At 45.1% G+C, this 12,505-nt stretch overlaps 1 protein-coding gene across 1 annotated transcript; it reads left to right on the top strand.

Moving 5' to 3' along the window:
- The first annotated feature begins 483 nt into the window (after nucleotides 1-483).
- On the top strand, nucleotides 484-12,042 carry LOC146055638 (uncharacterized). The gene is made up of 3 exons (XM_083168302.1): nucleotides 484-911; nucleotides 1,622-2,156; nucleotides 11,996-12,042. The coding sequence occupies exons 1-3, from the start codon at nucleotides 489-491 to the stop codon at nucleotides 12,040-12,042; spliced, it is 1,005 nt and encodes a 334-aa protein (XP_083024428.1). The 5' UTR covers nucleotides 484-488.
- Nucleotides 12,043-12,505: the final 463 nt, after the last annotated feature.

Here is a 12,505-nt window from a genome sequence, read left to right as displayed (position 1 = left end):
TGGAAAACAAAGGTGCTGTACTGGCCTCCCCCATATGCGGTGGCGCCAGACCCTCCGACATGGCTCCTCGATGTCCCGTGTCTGTGTGACGCGAAGCACGTGAGTGGGGCGGAGATTCCTGCGCTCATCCAATCACTGTGTTTCAAGCCACGTTCAGCACGAAAGAATATTCCGTCGTTGCTGTTCGAGTGATCGGAGCTGCGCTGCGAATTTTCCGGACTGTTTATCGACATTTCTTTCGGTGAGTATTAAAACAAAATGTGTAGTTTTCTATGACAGGGACTTCAATCTGTGGGCCATGGGTATGCTGGGGCTTGTAGTGACCGTGTATCCTATGTCCCACAGAGTTTCAACTCCTGTACTATAGCTACAGTATATCTAGTGGCCCACAGACTGAACACCTGTACATTAAATGGTTTATGGTGTGCTTTGTGTATCAAGAAAATAATACGCCTTTTTATTTTATTTTTTGGAACAGAAATTCAACCATGGCAGAAAAAAATGTCGAATTTATGAAGGACTTCATTGAGGCCTACAGGGATCAGAATTGTCTCTGGAACACCAAATCCAGAGACCATTCCAATCGGCAGAAGAGGCTATCTGCTCTGGAGGAGCTGGTGAGGGTGAGCCAGACATACTACCCCACAGCAAATGTAGAGTGGGTCCGGACTCGGATTGCTAATATGAGGACCGTCTTTAAAAAAGAACTAAATAAGGTGGAGTCCTCAAAGCGGTCTGGGGCAGGGGCAGACCAAGTCTATGTGCCCAGGCTGTGGTACTACGACCTGCTGGCCTTCACGGTGGACCAGGAGCTGCCCAGGGAATCGGTCAGCAACACTGCAAGGGACCAGCCTGCCCCCTCCACCTCCTCGTGCAACCAAGAGGTTTCTGATGACACCATTTGCGGCACAGTAAGTAGACGGATTTTATTTTAAATATTTTTTTTTTAAACAAGATAAATATAACAACAAGTACAGTATAAAAATTGTGAACATGTATAACCAAAAGGGGGGGTATCGCCCCCTGCAACTGACCTCTCTGTTGGGCACAACAGAGAGGTCAGTTGCAGGGGGCGATACCCCCCCTTTTGGTTATACATCGTCAATTTGACCTTCTCTGTGGCCCTAATTCTGGTTCTTCTCAGTGGTGGAGGTATACTCTTATCCGCCTGAGAACACAGGGATCAATATTCAGACATCGCAAGTGCATTGACCACATTTTTTGTATTTGGAACTTTTGGTTGGGATTGGTAATCCCTGGTATCTACACTGTTGTAGTCTTTCTGGCGCGGATTATTGTAATATTTTTTTGTGGTGTCAAATTAACGAAATAATATCATTCTGCCAATCCACAGCGCCAACACCAATAAAATACTGCATGTATTCATCCCTGGTTAATTTAGCACGCATAGATGCATTTCTGGTATTTAAATTAGTATTTGGTATGTCTGGTATCTAAATAATTAGTTTCCAGAGATGCCAGTCATAAAGCCTCTTCAACTAGCTCACTTTCATCCATGGCAGCAACATGGTGGTGTGTGGGCTGCGTTCTTCTGCGTAGATATAAAAATATATGGAAGTCTTAAAAATCGATAGTGATACATCATCTTGTTTTGTTACAGCCATCGCTATTTGCCGAGGAGGAATCTTCGGCATCGCTGGAGGTGGCATCACAGCTGCATTCACCGGCCCTCTGCTCCACCCCCACACCAACCGCCACGACCAGCGCTGAACCGCAAACAAGCGCTCAACCTCCAGCAGAAGCAACATCAAGAAGAGGGCGCAAAAGGCCGAGGCAGACTCCAGATGCTGCGGACGTGGCAACCACCAAGATCCTGGAGTCTGCCAACAGATTGATGACCATGGAGGAGGATGATGCGGACCGGGTGGGGAGTGTATTGGCTGACAATTTAAGAAAGTTAGACCCGGCTACAAGGGTGGAGGTAGAGCGCATATTTTATGAAACGCTGTACCGGGCCCGTGTGGGGACTCTGTCCCGGCACACACGGCTCACCGATGAGACCCCTCTGCCTAGGGTTGAATTTCAACCCATCAGCCCTGCCCTATACCCCAACAAGCGGTATTTCACCCGGTGCAATATCCGCAGTACCAACATTTCCAGCCACCAACTGGGCAAAGGCAGCTCCAACCCGCAACGTTGGCTAATACACTCCCACCAGGTCCACCTGGTGGCCCCTTCCAGAGTTTAGTGGAAAGTCCATCTCCCTCCCAACCACCAATGGATACAGGGGATTATGGGGTGGGACAAGTTTACCACCAGATGTAAATATTTTATATAGTTGATTTAATTGCATTATTGTTTTAATAATATAGTTTAAATATTTTTATGTTTAAGTATTTCTTTATTATTTATTTCATTGTTATTTATGTTATATTTGTTATAAGTTTATAAGTTAATAATTTATATAAAAATTTAAAATTCTCTAATCTAGTTGGTGTCCGTGTGAAAATATCATTTACCATGCAGGGTGACTATAGGGCACAGATATACATATGGGGTACATGCATGTTGTTTCAATATTTACCTTCCTGTATTGCTCCTGGAGACTGTACAAAAGTACCAGGAGAAATTGGCATAGAAATAGGTGTGGTGGAGCAACTACTTGCTAGTACATAAACACCAGTACTGGGTACAGTCTGCACTCCAGGTGTCGTGGCATTGTGCCCTCCAGGAATGCCTGGCACCTGAGTACTACCACTCACTTGCCGTGATTCGGCCTCCACCTCCCCCTCCTTGCTGCAAGAAGACGCAGAGGACAACTGGTGCGGAACTGTGAGTATACAAATTTTATTGACAAAATATTGATTAGTACACACCAAAAAACAATATATTTACAATGACAATAACGTACATTTTTAAGCAATCATGTCATTCTGCCACTCCACAGCCCCAACACCATTGAAATAATTCAAGTACTCGTCTCTTGACAACTTTGCTTGCGTTGATGCATTTCTGGTGTTTAAATTATTTGCCAAAGCTGTCAGACCAATAGGCTCGTCAACAACTTGGCTGTCGTCCACTGTAGCCCCCAGTTGTTGTGTGTGCACCGCTTTTCTGCGCATGTAGTTGTGCAGCACACAACAGGCCAGCACCACTTTGTCAATCTTATCTAGGCGCAGATTGATGGCACTGTGAAAAATTCTGAATTTATTACTCAGAATCCCAAACGCATTTTCAACCACTCGCCTGGCACGTGACAGGCGATAGTTAAAAATGCGTCGTTCCCTGTTCAGTGCCCTTTGTGGGTAGGGTTTAAGGACATAAGGGTGCAATGCAAAGGCCTCATCCGCCACAAAAACAAAGTTCAAACCGTGCTCATTTTCAGTCCGCTCTGGCAGATTCAGTTCATTTTTTTTCAGTTTGTCATGGAAAAATGTATTCTCCAGGGCTCCTCCATCTGAAACTCTACCATTTTTCCCAATGTCCACAAATACAAACTCGTATCGAGCATTAGCGATGGCCATTAGAACAATGCTGAAGAACCCCTTATAGTTATAATAAAAAGAGCCACTCTTTGCAGGGGGCATGATTCTGACGTGTTTGCCATCGATAGCTCCACCACAATTAGGGAAATTCCAAAGATCACGGAAATCACGTGCAATATTTTGCCACTCCTCCTTGGTCGATGGAAACTGCAATATAAAAGTATATACGTATTAATAATCTGTTGGGTTGATTTTAGACCCATCAGCCCTCCCCCATTGCAGCCTCAAAGCTATTACCCGCCTTATCAAAATGACCCCCCACCCACTGGTGTAAAAGATTAAATTAACAGGCATTGTAAAGATATAAATATAGGGTACAGGTATGTGCACAGCTATACATATGGGGGACATGTATGTAATTTCCATATTTACCTTCATGTATTTGTCCTGTAGAACTTGGACGATGGCATCACAGGTGTCTGGTATTATCAACCCCAGCGCTTGAGATGATATTGCGGTGGTGAATCTCAGGTCGGCAAGGGTCCTGCCTGTTGCCAGGTAACGCAGCGTTGCCACCAGTCTCTGCTCTGCAGAAATAGGCCTCCTGAAATAGGTGTCCTCTCTCTCTATTAAAGGGGTAACCAGTGTCAGCAGCTCCATGAAGGTAGCGTCATCCATACGGAGATAATTCCTGAAATCATCAGGATTGTTCTCCTGTATCTCCTGTAGCAATGGCATGTGGGAGAAGGTGTCTCTCCTCAGAAGCCAGTCTCTGGTCCAGCAGCTCCGATTCTTGGTCCTTTTTCTTTTTTTTAATAGCCTGCAATCTAATGGCCATAGCAGCCAAAATGCACGCACGAGCCTTCCTTCTCCTCAAGCTCATAATTAAAAACGTACGTACGTATATCCTGTACAGCTAGCAATGGATCTGAATAGTCACGGCTCTATTCACTGTACTACACGAATGATTCTTTGTTCCGTGATCACGCCTCGTTTTGGTATGCTCTTTTAATCCAGCCCATTATGATAATGTTGTGTACATTTTTATCGTGCGAATAGCCAGAACGGGAGAGTGTGTACGGTGGTACAATATTTTTCTTGCGATTGTTTGGACGGGTGTACATCGGACGTCGCAAGTAAAATTGTACATATGTGTACGCGCAGATCGGTCGTATGTTTCGGACGGCCGAACGTGTATTCGGTCGATCGAACGGTCGCAAGAAAAATGAAATTGTACATATGTGTACCCAGCTTTAGTGCCAGCCTGACTAGTGTTACACAGAGCAGCGCTGATCACAGAGCAGCGCTGATCACAGATAGACAGTATCTGTTACCCAGGGAGAAAGGGGAAACCTTGCTTTATGATCGTCCATCCACGATGATCTATCATATTTGGTGAAAATCTTGGTGGTGATAAATTAAGGTGGCACAGGTCAGAGGTCAGATTTGTGTTGTCTGACATGTGATGCGCACTGTATCTAACACCATTACATATTTATCAGCTACCTGTCTGGCCCTTTATAGGAAGACGCACTGCCTAGAACCAGGCAGATACAGGACCATACTGAGCAGTGAATTCCGTCCTTGTGAATACCTCTACAGTAGGGAGGAGTGAAAAGGTTGAAATTGAGATATTCAGTATCGGCGAGTGTGGAAAAGTTGTGACTTGACCGGAATAAGAAACGTGCAAAAGCGTTTCGCTCTGAGTAAATATCTTCTGTTCTAGCAAAAGGCCTAAAGTTTAGCTTTTTAGATGAAAATAACGAAACATATGAAGATGCTCCGATCTAGTTATATTATGTCAGGACGTCTCAGAGTGGTTCATTAATATACTTTAGCATAGTAAAAAGAGTACGAGCTTGTCCTACTGCAAAGTGACTGACTTTGGCGGGAGAAAAAATCCCTGATAACTGACCCATTTTCATGGTTACAATTGTGAATAATATATTGTGTTTTCACCCGAAACTGTTTTTTTTTTTTCTTTTTGGGAGAGCATGCTCTGTATTCGAAGTGACTAAGAAAAAAAACTTGGGACTTGAAACCTGTTATTTTTGATGTTCTTGATTGTATTTTTCTAAACATTAGATGTATTTGTTTATTACATCATAATACACTTTAACACATATAACTGTTAATATATTGGCTTATCTTTGGCATAATTATATGCTGTAATGCAGCCCAATCATGTTCCCAGCACAGGGGATGCAAAACTGTTTTTCAGGCCAAATTATGTTTAAAATAAACTGCCACAAGTAAATACAATAAACAGAAGTGTATTAAATCCTGCACCTAAAGAACAGAGTGTAATGCATTGTTTACTGGACATACTGGAGCATTCAGTAATGAGTTTGTTGGACATTAGAAGACACATAGGTGCATTATTTTATTAAGGGAAAACAAAAGGGATTTACCCTGATTTTTTGCCCCAAGTTTTTTTCTTGGTCACTTCAATTGCAGAGCATCCTCTCCAAAAAAAACACTTTCGGGTGAAAACACACAATATTTACAATTGTGACCATGACAATGTTATCAGGGAATTTTTTGGTACTCTTTACCTAGATGGGCGCCCATCGCGGCCATCGCGGGCATCGCATGCACTAAAAAATCGCATGTGATGCGACCGACGCGATGCCCGCGATTTCCCATAGGGAACAATGTTAAATGTCCCAATTGACCCGATTTTCCTGTTCAATGTCTCAATTGACCTGATTTTTCCATAGGAAACAATGTTAAATGGCCCACAGAGGCTAAATAGGCACCCTGAAGTGTGAAATAGCCCCCACAATTGTTAACGCCACCCCACGATCAACGTGAACCCGAAGCGTGGCGAGCGCAGCGAGCCCGCGAGGGGCGGCGGTGCGCGTCCTACGACCTTTTCATACCCCCACTATCCACGTCGGCGTGGAGTTGAGAATAGAAAGTGTGGCGAGCGCAGCGAGCCACCGAGCCTGAAGCATGGTGAGCGCAGCGAGCCCCGCGAGGGGACGCGGACACCTTCACAGGTATACGCGTCCCCTCGCGGGCTTCACAGCTGTCCACGTCCCCTCGCGGGGCTCGCTGCATTTTTTACTAACGATGCCCACGATCAAAATCGTGGGCGCCCTGCTAGGTAAAGAGTACCAATTTTTTCTCCTGTCAGTCAGTCACTAGGACAAGCTGGTACTCTTTTTACTATGCTAAAGTATATTAATGAACCACTCTGAGACGTCCTGACATAATGGGGGAAATTTACTAATATGAAAAACTTAGTTTTTCGTATTAGTATTTTTCCTACTACAGCATAGGACTGTTTCAGTCATATGCAAAGTCGTGTTCCGGAGGGGAAATTACAAAGCAGTCATATACGACTGCTTTGTAACCCTCCGATGTCGTATTCATTCGTATTAGCTGGCTATATATACGGCCGCTAATACAAATTTTTCTGGCAGTCTGCACGGATCAGTCAGATCCGTGCAGGCTGCAGTGTATAAAAAAATATATAAAAAAAAAAAAACAGCGTGGGGTCCCCCCGACAGCTGTAACCAGCACCAGGCTGAAAGAGTCGGGGCCGGTAATTAAAAATCAGGGAACCCGACAAATAAGGGTTCCCCAATTTTTAACAACCAGCCCCAGGCTTCAGGTCCGGGACTGGTTCCCAAAATATGGGGGACAAAATGACTAGGGGTCCCCCGTATTTTAAAAACCAGCCCCAGGCCAAACCAGCCAGCAGGGTAATGCCACAGCCGGGGGGAAACTTTTTATACAAGTCCCCCGGCCAAAGCATTAACCCCCTGACCGGTCAGCCTGGCCAGGGGCCCTGGGGGAGTGGAGACCCCCCCAATAAAGGGGTCCCCCACCTCCAGGACTTACCTGACCAGGCTGAAGCCTGGTGCTGTCCCCGGTGGCCCTGTGCGGTGGCCACCGGGCTGATCTTGGTGTAAAAAATAGAACAATAAACTATTGTTTTAAACTGTGGAACTATGAGTCCCAGAAAGCCTCCCCTGCAAGCTGGGACTTGGTGAACCACAAGTCCCAGCCTGTGGGGCATTAAAGGGCCTGCTGGGTCTTGTAGTTCCACAGTAAAAAAATAGTTAAATAAATACACACTGACACCTGAAAAATAAAAGTTTAATACATAGATTACACATACACTGATACTTACCTATCTTGATCCCGTAGGTAGGTCCCAGAGTCTTGATCCGGTGCCTTGTCCTGGTTCCGGATCATGTCGTCTTTCTTCACCATGTCGATCTTCATGTCGGCGTCAGGTCCGGGTCCGAAGAAGTCCATGGTGGACCTGTGGAAGGAAATCCAACTCACCCAGGTCCTCCATGGAAGTTCTTCTGGCTTGGTCCGACGTTGTCCAGGCATTCTTCCATCTTCTTCCATCTTCTGGCTTCTTTTTCAAGCTGCCGGGCGACTTCGGCTACTCCCCGACTGTCAGAGCCGCAGAGATCCTTCCTCCTCGGCATCTGGACTAAGAATGAATTCTGGCCAATCAGAAGCCGACTTTCCTGGCTCCTGATTGGCCGCTAGGGTTAAGCATCAGCTTTCTAGTGCACCCAGTGTCATGGCCATGTGTACCAACTGTAGAACTTGCTATATCGCGACTTGTGCACCGCTAGTGCACTTCATGAAAGAGGGGAATGGCCTTCAAAAAGTGGGTGGTGTACATTCAGCGCCGTAAGCATCTATAGTAGATGGTGCTGCCCATCGGGGCAAGGGGGGGGGGGGGGGGATGTTCCTCTTAATATATCCGGTTCTGGGCATCTTAATACAGATTTACAGGCAATTCTATTATTTAATACCTTCATCAAACACATTGGGGTAGTGTGTATGGGGCTTTTGTATATGGGCATATAGATGATGTAGCAGGGGTGGCAATTGTAGCAGATATAGCAGGTGTAGCAGATACAGCAGATGTAACAGATGTAGCAGGTGTGGCAATTGTAGCAGATACAGCATATGTAGCAGGTGTAGCAGATCTAGTAGGTGTAGCAGATCTAGTAGGTGTAAACATAGAAACATAGAATTTGACGGCAGATAAGAACCACTTGGCCCATCTAGTCTGCCCCTTTTTAGCAGATATAGCATATGTAGCAGATATAGCAGATAAGGTGAGTACACACGGGAGCAATTTCTTGTAAAATCGCTGGGAATATGGTCGCTACGCTCTCCCGTGTGCACTGCCTAATGGTCGCTGGTCGCAGGAGCATGCTCCTGCGACCAGCGGCTTTCCCCGGCAATCGCTGTGCCGGGAGGTCAGCGCCGGGGAGATCAGCGTTGATCTCCCCAGCCCCGTGCTGCTGCTCCCTCCCTCCTCCCATCAAAGTGACAGCAGCAGCGTCTGCTGCTGCTGCGCTCCCCCTCCGCCCAGTAGCAGTGTCTCCTTTTCATCGCTAATGAAAAGGAGACACTGAGCAATATGATTGCTGGGGATATATTTCTAGCAATACATCCCCAGCAATCATATTACCCCGTGTGTACACAGCATTATAGTAGGTGTAGCAGATATAGCATATGTAGCAGATAAAGCAGATATAGTAGGTGTAGCAGATATAGCAGATATATTAGGTGTAGCAGATATAGCATATGTAGCAGATAAAGCAGATATAGTAGGTGTAGCAGATATAGCAGATATACTAGGTGTAGAAGATATAGTATATGTAGCAGATATAGCAGATCTAGTAGGTGTAGCAGATATAGCATATGTAGCAGATATAGCAGATATAGTAGGTGTAGCAGATATAGCCCATGTAGCAGATAAAGCAGAAATAGCATATGTAGCAGAAAAAGCAGATATAGCAGATATAGTAGGTGTAGCAGATATAGTAGGTGTAGCAGATATAGCAGGTGTAGCAGATATAGCAGGTGTAGCAGATATAGCAGATCTAGTAGATGTAGCAGGTGTAGCCAGGACCACTGCTAGGCACTGGAGCGCCCCAGGTGGGAGGGGTGCCCCGGTGCTCAACTGCTGGGGGGGGGGTGTGCGACGTGTCTGCCCGGCCGCAGGGGGGGTTTGGCTGCGCGATGTGTCTGCCCGGCCGTGGCGGGGGGGGGGGGGTCCGTGATGTGGGGGGGTGTGCCCGGGGGGGAAGACATGGGGTGTGCACGGTGTGTCTGCAGTCTGCGCGGCCGTGGGGGAAGGGGTGTGCGATGTGTTCGCTGTGCTGCGGGGGGGGGCTGAGGGGGGGGGGGAGGGAGTGTTCACTCACTGAACACCTGCTCTTCCTCCGGCTCTCTCTCCTGCTGCTGATGTGGTCGTAGAGCTTTCCAGCTCACTACCGCCCTCCAGTGGCCGGCGCCTTGGCAAATGCCTAGACCTGCCTAGTGGTGGCGCTGGCCCTGGGTGTAGCAGATATATCAGGTGTAGCAGATATAGCAGGTGTAGCAGATTTAGCAGATATAGCAGATCTAGTAGGTGTAGCAGTTATAGCAGGTGTAGCAGATACAGCAGATGTAGCAGATATAGCATACCTGTTTAGTAAGAATAAGTGAGACATAGGGCCAAATGTAATCGGGTGAGAGTTTCAGAAAGTGAGATATTTTGGGAGAGTTTTCCCATGTTTTTTAAAGCAGCAATCAATTGCATGGCAAAATCAACCTGGTTTTGCAATGTAATTGATTGCTGCTTTAAAAAAAAGGGGAAATCTCTCACTTTCTGAAACTCTCACCATATTACATTTGGCCCATAGAGTGGTTTGGAGGAGCGAGTTAATTATTCGCCTTAGGCATGCAGAGTAACCATGATGTTGGTTAACCCCGTGTAAGTTTTTTGTCTAACGTAGCCTAATGTATTGTATCAATACCGATATAACTATAATCACATGTATAACCAGTGAAGTGCGCAATTTACGTACTATGTAGGTAAATTGTTGACCCTTTTACTCCTAGCTACGTGCGAACAAAGCGTAGCGCAGTGTAGCTGACCTTCCCCGTGTATTATACACGCTAGACAGATACTTGTAATTCAGTATCCTTTCGCAGTACTTAGTACCTACACTGCGCACACCTTTAAGGACAATGTCCGTAATACACCTTTGTCGCTATATATGAGAATAAGAGTCAAGGCAAGGATATAACTCAAAGTAAGGAGATAGAGTCTCCTAAATAATGTATTTAGTCCCTAGCGGACAGCAGGGGGGTACAGAAACAAGAAACACAGTATAATTTATTATTTTTATTTATTTATTAACAGTTTCTTATATAGCGCAGCATATTCCGTTGCGCTTTACAATAGACATATAACACATGATACAATTGGTTTAACAATACTAAATACGCTTTACACTACTAGGGGAAAAGAAACAGATACAGAACACAATAGGCCATAACCATATAAGTAAACAAAAAGGAATGCAACCATTTATTGTCTCATCTAAAATGTGCAGCGCAGTCCGGTCGAGCTCGCTAGGTTCGAATAGAGCCCGGTCAGGATGGAGGAGGGAAATAAGCAGTGACGAAGTGACCGAGCCAGTTCAGGGATTGCTACCTTTATAGTGTCCAAACAAAGGGGGTCAAAGGGGATTTCCATTGGTCAAGAGTTCAAAAGTTAGGTCCTCGTGGATTGGAGCAAAAGGAATGCACTTAAAGTGGATTGGTGCAGGGGGAGTGTACTTTGGTGTCCTTTGTCTGTTGGCATCGTCATAGGGGTCGTAAATCAACCACAAGAAGCGGTTACGACTGGATCCTTTGTCTTCATCAGTTCATATGAGAAAAGTACATGATTTATGGATTTGGATATGGATGTCCGTAATAATGAAACCTCTGGACTTGCGAACGTTTCGCTACGACCGGAGTGCTGCGCATGGGACACGGAACATAATGATACTAAACATGTATATAAACAGTTGCGTAATGTTGGTTAAACTATGTGTTGTGCACTAAACCTCTAATTAACTATATTTTATTTTGTGTCAGAGTGGGATATGAATTTATGTGTATTAGTATGGAGGCGCTTAAGGTTCGCTTCACTACACAGAACTTGGGTATTATACTTTATTTGCGCAACTCTGCGAACCAAAATAGCGGACTTACTATTCTAAAATGCTGTGTATGCACTTCGACTTTAACAGTCCACCCTTTGACAGTGAATATAAAACTGTCACATTTCAAAATTTTTCCTAAAACACAACAGAAATTCATAATCCTAACAAAACAATTTGGGATCTTTGAATTTTAACATAAAAGGGGAGTAAACCATCTGCGTTTGGCCAATCCTGGATTATGGATAAACGAGGGGCCACATTTATCTAACAATTTACTCAGGGTGACGAAGGATAATGTACAGGATTAAGATAAAAATTAAAACAGGGGAGGTTACAATATGTACAATTTTCAGATATGGTATCCTCTTAATGGGTGATGGTTTCAATCCTAGGGTCATATACCAAACCCCTGTCTTCCTCTAAAACCCTCGTTCTTACACTCATGATTTCAGTATGTTTGGTTTTTCCCCAGGTCACCATTTTAACACATTTAAACAATAATACAAAGACTATGATGGCACCACCGAAACAGAGGAGTAGTTTTCCGATACTGGCTATAATTCCTTGTGCCTATTCTCCTAGCCCAGAAAACCAATGCATTGGGTTCAACCAGGAGGTCCATTCGCTGACCTTGTTACCTACTTCTGCCAGGCTGGTATTGTGATCTCCCCAGCCCCGTGCTGCTGCTCCCTCCCTCCTCCCATCAAAGTGACAGCAGCAGCGTCTGCTGCTGCTGCGCTCCCCCTCCGCCCAGTAGCAGTGTCTCCTTTTCATCGCTAATGAAAAGGAGACACTGAGCAATATGATTGCTGGGGATATATTTCTAGCAATACATCCCCAGCAATCATATTACCCCGTGTGTACACAGCATTATAGTAGGTGTAGCAGATATAGCATATGTAGCAGATAAAGCAGATATAGTAGGTGTAGCAGATATAGCAGATATATTAGGTGTAGCAGATATAGCATATGTAGCAGATAAAGCAGATATAGTAGGTGTAGCAGATATAGCAGATATACTAGGTGTAGAAGATATAGCATATGTAGCAGATATAGCAGATCTAGTAGGTGTAGCAGATATAGCATATGTAG

Source organism: Crinia signifera, unplaced genomic scaffold, assembly GCF_055691185.1.
Source record: "Crinia signifera unplaced genomic scaffold, ASM5569118v1 HAP2_SCAFFOLD_512, whole genome shotgun sequence".
Classification (NCBI taxonomy): Eukaryota; Metazoa; Chordata; class Amphibia; order Anura; family Myobatrachidae; genus Crinia; species Crinia signifera.
This window is presented reverse-complemented; position numbering and strand designations above follow the sequence as displayed.

What these genes read in the sequence shown, in the direction of transcription:
- LOC146055638 (XM_083168302.1), top strand. Translation starts at nt 489, where the DNA reads ATGGCAGAAAAAAATGTCGAATTTATGAAGGACTTCATTGAGGCCTAC. An exon ending in ATGACACCATTTGCGGCACA is followed by an intron (nt 912 to 1,621) that starts GTAAGTAGACGG and finishes GTTTTGTTACAG; the next exon opens with CCATCGCTATTTGCCGAGGA. An exon ending in AGGCAGCTCCAACCCGCAAC is followed by an intron (nt 2,157 to 11,995) that starts GTTGGCTAATAC and finishes CTATTCTCCTAG; the next exon opens with CCCAGAAAACCAATGCATTG.